The sequence below is a fragment of the Tachysurus vachellii genome, chromosome 8 (assembly GCF_030014155.1).
Source record: "Tachysurus vachellii isolate PV-2020 chromosome 8, HZAU_Pvac_v1, whole genome shotgun sequence".
Lineage (NCBI taxonomy): Eukaryota > Metazoa > Chordata > Actinopteri > Siluriformes > Bagridae > Tachysurus > Tachysurus vachellii.
In genome coordinates, this window is record NC_083467.1 from 4,890,077 (window position 1) to 4,901,494 (window position 11,418).

Below are 11,418 nucleotides of genomic sequence, written 5' to 3' on the forward strand. Positions count from 1 at the left end.
CCAGAAATCTGTTCATTTATACATTTACAGTGTCTTCGTGAGGTGAAGTAGCTTGTCACAGCTACTCAAGAAAAAAGGTATTATCAGGTCTCATTGGGGAAGTATCACACACCTGGAACACAAAGCCTGTGCCAGTTGCAAGTACTGGACACAATCGCTCTCAACTGGAGGACAAAGAGTTCTTTAGATCCGAGGAATGGAAGTGACATTACTTTTTTATAATGGCAATCAACCACTCTTACTCTAAATTCACCTTTCCCACTGCTAAAACAGCATTAACGTGCAATACCTAATCATTTCCTCCATGGAAGGAATCACTTCAAGTTGCACTGAAGCACAAAATCCATATGAATCAGTTACGCAGCAGCACCTGAAAGCATCCATAAAGCTTACTCCTGGTGATGAAATGGAGTGTTCTTCCTCACCAGAAGAGTGAAACCCACATATCGAGCACTAGGATATACAACAAACTAAAACCTAAATCCTTCACGAGGTATTATCGGGGGAACTGACAGAGGTGCAAAAGATACAGGCTTCCCCATCGAATTTCACTTTGACCCAGCCACATGGCTGGCTTAAAGATGTTGTTTGAACAACTGGACCAAGTCAGGACCATGCCATCTGGGAAAACCATCCATGGCCTTTTAAAGCTGACTTGTAATATTAATTTCCACTTCCAGATTTTTCAGATGAAATATGCCATCCTTTGTGCCATTAAAGCAGCTCGAGTTTAGCATCTAAAGACACCCAGCATTTCTTCCAAGAATGGAATTAAGTGTAAGCTAGTTTAAGCCAGACTTTTAATATGACATACAGACCATAAGACATCTTATGGTGGGATGAACTCCCGATCCACCACCTCACCAGGAAAAAGTGACTACTGATAAAGAGTAGATATACAGGCATAACCTTTTTGTAATACTGTATCGCAACAAACGGTTTGGATCAGATAAAATACAGAATGGGTGTGAGCTGGGAGATTGGGGGGACGGCACACTGGGCGTGAGCTGGGGGTGGGGTACGACACACTGGGCGTGAGCTGGGGGTGGGGTACGGCGCACTGGGCGTGAGCTGGGAGTGTGGGGGGACGACGCACTGGGCGCGAGCTGGGATGGTGGGGGGAAGACGCACCGGGCGCGAGCTGGGATGGTGGGGGGAAGACGCACCGGGCGCGAGCTGGGATGGTGGCAAGACGACGCACCGGGCGCGAGCTGGGATGGTGGCAAGACGACGCACCGGGCGCGAGCTGGGATGGTGGCAAGACGACGCACCGGGCGCGAGCTGGGATGGTGGCAAGACGACGCACTGGGCGCGAGCTGGGATGGTGGCAAGACGACGCACTGGGCGCGAGCTGGGATGGTGGCAAGACGACGCACTGGGCGCGAGCTGGGATGGTGGCAAGACGACGCACTGGGCGCGAGCTGGGATGGTGGCAAGACGACGCACTGGGCGCGAGCTGGGATGGTGGCAAGACGACGCACTGGGCGCGAGCTGGGATGGTGGCAAGACGACGCACTGGGCGCGAGCTGGGATGGTGGCAAGACGACGCACTGGGCGCGAGCTGGGATGGTGGCAAGACGACGCACTGGGCGCGAGCTGGGATGGTGGCAAGACGACGCACTGGGCGCGAGCTGGGATGGTGGCAAGACGACGCACTGGGCGCGAGCTGAGATGGTGGCAAGACGACGCACTGGGCGCGAGCTGGGATGGTGGCAAGACGACGCACTGGGCGCGAGCTGGGATGGTGGCAAGACGACGCACTGGGCGCGAGCTGGGATGGTGGCAAGACGACGCACTGGGCGCGAGCTGGGATGGTGGCAAGACGACGCACTGGGCGCGAGCTGGGATGGTGGCAAGACGACGCACTGGGCGCGAGCTGGGATGGTGGCAAGACGACGCACTGGGCGCGAGCTGGGATGGTGGCAAGACGACGCACTGGGCGCGAGCTGGGATGGTGGCAAGACGACGCACTGGGCGCGAGCTGGGATGGTGGCAAGACGACGCACTGGGCGCGAGCTGGGATGGTGGCAAGACGACGCACTGGGCGCGAGCTGGGATGGTGGCAAGACGACGCACTGGGCGCGAGCTGGGATGGTGGCAAGACGACGCACTGGGCGCGAGCTGGGATGGTGGCAAGACGACGCACTGGGCGCGAGCTGGGATGGTGGCAAGACGACGCACTGGGCGCGAGCTGGGATGGTGGCAAGACGACGCACTGGGCGCGAGCTGGGATGGTGGCAAGACGACGCACTGGGCGCGAGCTGGGATGGTGGGGGGACGACGCACTGGGCGCGAGCTGGGAGGGTGGGGGGACGACACACTGGGCGCGAGCTGGGAGGGTGGCAAGACGACACACTGGGCGCGAGCTGGGAGGGTGGCAAGAACACACACTGGGCGCGAGCTGGGAGGGGGGGGGGACGACACACTGGGCGCGAGCTGGGAGGGTGGGGGGACGACACACTGGACGCGAGCTGGGAGGGTGGGGGGACGACACACTGGACGCGAGCTGGGAGGGTGGGGGGACGACACACTGGGCGCGAGCTGGGAGGGTGGGGGGACGACACACTGGACGCGAGCTGGGAGGGTGGGGGGACGACACACTGGACGCGAGCTGGGAGGGTGGGGGGACAACACACTGGACGTAGCTGGGAGGGTGGGGGGACAACACACTGGACGTAGCTGGGAGGGTGGGGGGACAACACACTGGACGTGAGCTGGGAGGGTGGGGGGACGACACACTGGACGTGAGCTGGGAGGGTGGGGGGACGACACACTGGACGTGAGCTGGGAGGGTGGGGGGACGACACACTGGACGTGAGCTGGGAGGGTGGGGGGAACGACACACTGGACGTGAGCTGGGAGGGTGGGGGGAACGACACACTGGACGTGAGCTGGGAGGGTGGGGGGACGACACACTGGACGTAGCTGGGAGGGTGGGGGGAACGACACACTGGACGTGAGCTGGGAGGGTGGGGGGACGACACACTGGACGTAGCTGGGAGGGTGGGGGGAACGACACACTGGACGTGAGCTGGGAGGGTGGGGGGACGACACACTGGGTAGTTCATCGTAGGACATTTAGATGCTTGCATGTTTTTGAAAGGTGGAAAGAAACTGGAGGAAACCAACTCAGACATGAAAAGGAACCTGTGAAACCAGGATCAAACCGGAAACCCAAAATAAATAAATAAATAAAAAACACCACCACATGAGTCATTAAGGATGTATTATATGTGGTTAACTGTTCTTTGATCAATAAGGTCAACTGACATGGATAAAAATCCAGCAATACAGTTATACTTGATAAATGTGTACCAGCACCACAAATATTCACTATTGTACTGAGATACAGTGAACCAAAATAACACTAGGGCAGCTGTGCTCCAGTTTGGGTATTCATGTGAATGGGGGTAAATTATGATCATCTGTGCATACCAACGGATTATAAACAGCGGCTGTGTACAAAAGAAGTGCAACAGTATGATAGGCCTAAGTATACTTATAGAATGCACCATCAAGTGGCTCATTAACGAATGATCCTCTTTTCCTAAATGTCAGACACCTACAGTTACTCAAAACTGTATATTAGATTTAATGCATATAATTTACTTACCAAATCAGCAAATTGCTACATATTTTACAGGATACAAATAATATCTATCTATATCTCTATCTATCTATCTATCTATCTATCTATATATATATATATATATATATATATATATATATATATATATATATATATGTATGTATGTATGTATGTATGTGTGTGTATATATATATATATATATATATATATATATATATGTGTATGTATATGTGTATGTATATATATATGTGTATGTATGTATGTATGTATGTATGTATGTATATGTATATATATATATATATATATATATATATATTTTGTCGCTGTCAGCCGGAAACCTGTCCTAATTTTATCAATATCATATTTTTTCACATATCGATGCTATTGGTCAGTCCCCACATGGGTTAATTTTATAAGTTATTAACCAATCTAAAGTCTTGAAAATAGCTTGAGCGCAAATCTCTTAACTCCATTGGACACCGCAGACTTTACTGAACAGCAACGTCTGTGTCCGTACCATTCTTATCAATGACAGCATAATCTCGTATCTCACTGCTCCCAAGTCATAAAGCTTGTACCTCCGATAAAACGTGACTTTGGGAAAATGTTGTGTTAATGTTGGTACACAACAGTATGATAGCAATATAAGGTATAATAACTTTAACGATACAATGTTTAATAACTCAAAAAAATACGCCGTTTTTTAATTTCCTGAAAAATAATGGTTTTGGAGATACGAGGATTCCGCCCGACAACGACGATATATATAAATTGGCAGGTAAGTTGGAAAATACTCTTGAAATCATTGTTTATATAATCAAAACAAACAAAATCCCTATTAGTCATGTTAAGACAAGACATTTTTAGTGCTGACACTATTATTTAGTCAACAGAAGGACATAAATAAAGAATGAAATATCTAATAGACATATAATGTCACAAGCAGGAGATAGTATTGTGACCATGTATTAGCTACAGCTAAATACAAAATCAAGACAAAATCAAGCAAAATCATTTTAGGAGTTTAAACTGGGGATTGGTGCATTTTTATGAATAATTGATATTCAAGCTATCCCAAGCTGCACAACAGAAAAGTAACTGTCTGTCATCCAGAGAGTGTGAGCTGCCACAGGCATCTTGGAGTTGATGCATTAATGCAATTGCAGGAAGAGAAGGAAGAGTAAGAACTGGCATAGTGAAATTGGGCAAAAGAATATGATTTAAAAGAACAGGTCAGGCCACCAGTTCTGATGCTCGTGTTTCCACTGCAGAAGCTTTCATTGTTGTCACAGTGCCAGACCGGTCACTCTGACTGCTCTGCAGCTACAAAGCTCCAGACTCAAAAAGCTTGAACGCTCTGTGGATTGTGACTCCTTTATATCAAAGCCAACATTCACCTTTTCAACCATTTTTGCTACAGTAGCTCTTCTGTGGGATCAGACTAGTAGATAGATTAGTCTTTACACCCAACATGCACTAAGGAACCTTGAGCCCTGTAGACCCGGTCTCTAATTCACTGGTTGTCCTTCATTGGAGCACTTTTGGTAGGTAATAACCACACCTACCGTGAACACCACACAACACCTGATTGACCAACACACTTTATTCCTGCTCCCAACACAAACTTCAACAACTGACTGTTCACTGCCAGGATTTTAGATTGAGAGGTCATTGAATTCCTAGCACAGGTAATAGCTTACAGACATGTTATGACCCTGTGACCAACTAATCATCAAATGTAACTTACACGATCACAAGTCCTCCAAGAAGATAAGCTAAGATAAAGCTCAAACAATACATTTCTCTTAAGATAAGGAGTATTCATAGAACTTTTGGTGTAACTTGATCTTCCCATAAAACGAACATGAATAACACCACTTTGAGAGGATGTCAATGGAATCAAACTGTTTAAACGTGTGATATGGAGTCATATGGTGCATGACCACACATCCCCACCCCCACCCCCAGATAAAGGCTTAATGTTTTGTGACATACATGTCACTTTGTGTATGATGCAGGTTGAATATAAGATTAAAATATAATTCAAATAATGCATTGAATAATACCTTATATTACATAATTTATTACTATGATATTACTCTAAGCCCATAGAGACTCAGAGTTCAAAATCATGGGTGAGTAATATTAGTAATAACATGAGAGATCCAAGCCATAGTTAAAGATGTAATAACTGGGCTAATGATTGAGACTTAGAGATTTAACATCTAGCTTTCTAGCTTAGTCAGTACTTTCACTTGATTAGAGCAGGAATTCCAGAAGGGATATATATTTTATTTATTTTTAATTAATATTTTTAATTAATTTTAAACTTTAATTGTATGTATTCATTTATTTATTTTTATTTTATTCGCTCACTTTTCTGTTTCTATACTTTTGTGAAGCTGATTGGAAATCAGCTTCACAAAAGTAATGAATTTCCAGAAATTCAGAGATTTGTTCTTAGTCAAAAGTAAACAAAGATAGGATTAAAATAATCTGCCAAAATGATTATTAAACTATTACACAAGATCACAGCACATTTTTTTTCTATTTCAAACCTGGATTTAGCTGCTTAACACTCTATTATTATGCTTATCACTGTACATGATGAAAGATTTGTCATTAATTATTTAAAGGTGTAATGATGCACCATGCATAGCAAAAATAAGCTATAATAAGCTAATTGTGGAAATCAGCCTTCCATTAATTATGCATGTAAAGCAATTGCAACTGTTTTTTATAGCAAAGAACCTGCACATTCCACAGATCTGAAGTATATAGAGCACACTGGTCATGTGATAGGGTTCTGTCATAATTAGCCCACACCATTACCAGGAATCAGCAGCACTTTTGAAATGACCGATAACAACATAACCATGTGATAGCAACAAGTCTCAAAAGCACACCATCCCCTCGCCTTGGAGATCGACGCTGCCTGAGAAAGAGGGCATGGAATGTCAGCCATTTTAGCCAAATTTGGGTCAGAGACTTCTTATATTCAACCAAATTTTGGATTTTGGAGAATATGTATATAATTTTTAAGGTATGGTTAACCATCTTGTAGCTTGATGTATTTAGTTATATGCAGAACAAAATACACTTTGTTAATTATACAGAAATAAAGGAATCGTTTCAACTACAATTTTTCATCAATCAAATTTTCTGAGAATTGAATTATGGACGTAGTAAAAGGAATTGATTCATAACAATGTATCATTTCATCCCTGCTATTTTCAGCAGCAGTTAAGAGTTGAAATGTATTTTCACTGCAGTAAAAGGTGACATTGCTGTGTTAAAGAACTAGAATGTCTACAGTACGGTTTCAGTACTGAATTCTGTATTTTACATGTTTTCTACTTTTACATTTTCTTGCATGACATTAACATTTGATGTATTCTGTAAGCCTAAAGTGCACTTAATTAGCAAAATACAAACCCATCTGAAAAAATAATTATGGCCAAAAGCCCTAATTGGAAATTAACAGGGAAGCTACAGTAAACCCATCACTTACACTGCTGTGATTTTATCTGTCTGGATTTTCTTCTCTTCCACTAAGAAAATTACAGGCTAAATTCCATACTTTTTTAAGTAAATATTGGGAAAGCTTGTTTTTTTTGGCTGCTCAAATAAGTGCCGTATTTATTTACCAGCACATAAATCCACAAAACAATTAGCGATGTGGAAGAGTCTGTTATACACCAGCATACAAGAGCATAAAACCTCATCTCCATACTGTGAATACTGGGAGTGTTTGTATTTGCAGGAAAAATATTAAATCAGTTTCAAAGGCTGATTAAAGGACCTATAATTAATTTTAATCGGAATCGTATAGCTGCAAGTACCTTAATCAGCTCAGGTTAATGCCAAATTAAAATGTGAGATAAACACACTTTACTCTGCAATACTGGATAGTGATGCTCAGGTGTAGGAGACAAAAATATATCCTGACCATGTAAAAAACTAAGGGATGGGATCCTGACAAGAACCTGCACTTTATTCAATCTAACACACACACAGACTCGGCGTGTTCACTTTCCATGGCGGCTTCCCGACAGGATGTGATGTCACACTGACAAACAAGGAGCAATCAGTGTACAAGCGGAAGAACCCAATCCGAAGGTGGTGCATTAATGGTTTGTAATGCTTTCTTGCCCTGCTCCAGTTGTGCCGTTCTGTGCTGCGCTGCAGTGAGCAAATAAAGAAGAAATGCGCAGAGATGATCACACCCATCACCAGCACAAGAGGAGAACGATACAGAACGGTGGTGGTTTTTACCCCGCTATCTGGCTTGGTATTACTGTCCAGTCCTGTGGAGTGGAAATATAGGGCAGTGCCCATCTGATCCTGACAATCCTAGCTGGATTAAATCCAGCAGTGCACCATCACTAACGCAAAGCTAACACTACTAAGCTGGGAAAATTCACACTGTGACTTAGTGGATATAAACACTGACATTAATGTTAAACTGGAATTATGTCAGAGAGGAAGCCTAGAGGCCCAGACTCACCTTGTATACTTGTCCATATGTGCCATTGCCCACCACCTCCACCAGCTCAAAAATCCCAGCGGGGTCCTGAAAAAGAGACGCACAAAATCTGATTCATACACACACATCGTACACAACACACACAATCGTGTACAGAAATAACGTGTGAAAGTGAAGGGCAGAGATTTTATTTTCTGCAAACAAAGGACGGCTCGGACCGGGGCGAGTCACAGCAACAACACAACACATTCACACGTTTCAGCAACAACACAAAAACACACAACAAATCAAGGTTTGCTGAGCGTTTTTATACACGGCTTAGGCGGTGTTTGGGGGCGACACACACGGAATAAGAGCCGTGCAGACGCCGGGGAGAAGCGGCTAAAGCTAACTGTACATACCCGCAGAGAGGCGAGGTCTATATCCACTAGACTTTTAGCTGGAGAATCGTTCGCCATCTTCTCGCTTGTTGTAGCCGAGCTGAGATATTAGTTTACACTCCTGTTGAGTTTTCACACCGAAGGTGCATCCGAGACGCCGTATATCATCGTTTGACGAATAGGAATTACCCTGTTGTTCCTTTTTTTTTCGGATGCAGCGAGACTCCGCACCGCTTTTTTTGCCCCGGTTTGTGTAGGCGGAGTGGATATGGGGCTTTAGTCCATAACGGAATAACCGAGGACGCCGCGCATAGGAAAGCAAAGGGAATGACGAGTCAATGAGAGAATCGGTTCTTTTCTGAACGAATCCATGATGCCGGTTGGATGAATCGATACACATGAACGAACGAATTCTGATTATTGTTTATTGTTCCTTATTTTAAATGGATATTTTATAATTTGGTATTTATAGTTTGTAATATTTGTCCACGTCATTTTATAATTTTAAGGCACAAGATATATGAGATTAAATTATTTGTAAATGTAAAAGTAAAGAATAAGTAATTCATTCATTCATTCATTCATTTTCTACCGCTTATCCGAACTATCTCAGGCGTCATCGGGCATCAAGGCAGGATACACCCTGGACGGAGTGCCAACCCATCGCAGGGCACACACACACACTCTCATTCACTCACGCAATCACACCCTACGGACAATTTTCCAGAGATGCCAATCAACCTACCATGCATGTCTTTGGACCGGGGGAGGAAACCAGAGTACCCGGAGGAAACCCCCGAGGCACGGGGAGAACATGCAAACTCCACACACACAAGGTGGAGGCGGGAATCGAACCCCGACCCTGGAGGTGTGAGGCGAACGTGCTAACCATGCTAACCGTGCTAAACTATGTTTAATTTCTTAACTAAGGTCATCATTGAATTGATGTTTGTACAGGACATGAATTTGGGAGTAAGACTTGTTCCTGGAACAAACATCACATACTGGCGGACGTCTTCCCTCGTGTCCTGGCCGAGGGTGTGGACGTCTCCTGGGTGGCAGGATAACTGGGAGTTGTGTCTTCATTTCAGTACTTCAGGGTACAAGGAAGCAGGTACAAACAGGTGATTAACCCTTACAGGTCTGATGCCTTTTTTAAGACCTTAGAGATATTTTGGCATGTCCTGATGTTTGTTCTTATTTCAGATACATATAAAAGCAATTAATTAATAGCAGAACTCTCATACAATATTTAATACACGTTTTGCTACCATAACATGCGAGCAGTGTTGTATAAAGTACTAGAAAGCAATACTTGAGTAAAAGTACAAGTATCGTACTAGAAAAAGACTTTGGTAGAAGTGGAAGTTACCTTTTAGAATATTACTCAAGTAAAAGTCTTAAAGTATCTGATATTTACTGTACTTAAGTATCAAAAGTAATTTTCTGATATTTAATGTACGTAAGTATTGAAGTAAAAGTAAAATTTCAGTGATTTTCAGTAGGCATAAAGAGGCACTTCATCCGGTAGGAGGGATCTTTCATTCCAATGTACAGAAACATTTCTTGCAAATATGGCCACAGGTGTTTAAAGTTATCTTCTTCACCCTGTTCACCGAGTTTACCACTGTCGTCGGGCCTCGGTGGTCGTCGGGGTGGTCGTCTATGATAACGGGAGGTTCTCCAGTAGGTGCTTCCTTCGCGGTTTCAGTTGTGCTTCCTCCTCCTTTGCAGTGGCGGAACTAGAGTTTTATACATGGGGTGGCCAGGGGGTGGCCAAGGCAGGGGGTCCACAGACTATGACACAAATTACCCTAACAAGGAGCACAAGGAGGATTCCGACTTCCGGTGGCGCTGCTCTGTTGCGACCCGGGCTAGCTCGTGCTGCTCTGTGTTTGTCTGTTTGTTTGTTTGTTTGTTTAATGTACTTTGTTTTAGCGGATTTTTGATTATTGATTATTTATTATTGTTTTTTACGTTATTGCATTAGACGCGGTGCTTGGATGCCACACGATGCTGTTTTTATTAGGAGACGTGTTGCTGATTTCAATGGTATGGATGATTACATGCAACGCGATGCAGGTGAATCAGGAGTTCGGGTCAGAGGCGGTCTTACGCTATACTAGAGACCAACTCTTACTGTTCCGGCCTAGCCACACAATCACCCCACAGTTACTGAGGGAATTACAGGTGAGAGCATTGGCGGAAGGTCGTCGGTCACGGATACGGAAGAGGGGAAAGCGTGGTGGTGTGCGGCAGAGAGTACGGAGAAGGGCAGAAAGACCACCACTTCCCTCAGTGCTTCTCTGTAACACCATGCATAGCTCACTGAGAAGTAAAGTCGAGGAGATCAGAGTTAACACCAGAGTGCGATACGAGGGGCGTGCGGTATCGGGACTCATGTCTGCTTGTGTTCACCGAGACGTGGTTACGAGAGTACGTGCCTGACTCGTTGTCAGGCATGTTGCACTCGATAGCTTTTCTCTGGTACGGGCGGATAGGAACGACAAATCAGGCAAGACCAAGGGTGGAGGTATTTGTGTCTATATTAACCAAAAGTGGTGCTCGCAATTCTCTGTGAGAGAGCGGGTTTGTAACTCCGACATTGAACTATTATGCCTAAGTCTGAGGCCTTTTTATCTTCCACGTGAGTTTGGGAATATTTTATTATGTACTGTTTATATTCCACCCATTGGAAATGCTGCAAATGCAGCTAAACTTACTGTACAGCAGACTGTGTTCACAAACAACTACAACGCACTCCTGAAGCATCCTGTCTTATTTTAGGAGATTTTAACCATTGTGTGCTTGAAGCTGTGTTGCCTGGATTTTATCAATATGTGGACTGTAATACTAGAGGCAAAAACATCTTGGACAAATGTTATGGTAATGTTAAGAATGCTTAGACAGCTAAGGTTAAACCACCGTTGGGCTCCTCTGATCATAATGCTGTCCATTTAATC

General features: G+C 44.6%; 1 protein-coding gene across 11 annotated transcripts in view; it reads right to left on the reverse strand.

Annotated features, from left to right (window-relative positions):
• The window catches only part of map4k4 (mitogen-activated protein kinase kinase kinase kinase 4), a 54,572-nt gene extending 45,818 nt beyond the window's left edge, over positions 1-8,754 (reverse strand). For 6 of the 11 annotated variants that reach the window (XM_060875821.1, XM_060875819.1, XM_060875816.1 and 3 more), the window contains exons 1-2: positions 8,477-8,748; positions 8,097-8,162 (exon numbers count right to left, since the gene is read on the reverse strand). In XM_060875821.1, the coding sequence (XP_060731804.1) occupies positions 8,097-8,162; positions 8,477-8,533 (123 nt within the window). In that variant the 5' untranslated portion in view covers positions 8,534-8,748. Of the gene's footprint in view, positions 1-8,096; positions 8,163-8,476 lie in introns of all 11 variants that reach the window. The other 5 variants (XM_060875818.1, XM_060875824.1, XM_060875817.1 and 2 more) reach the window with 3 other exon arrangements.
• Positions 8,755-11,418: the final 2,664 nt, after the last annotated feature.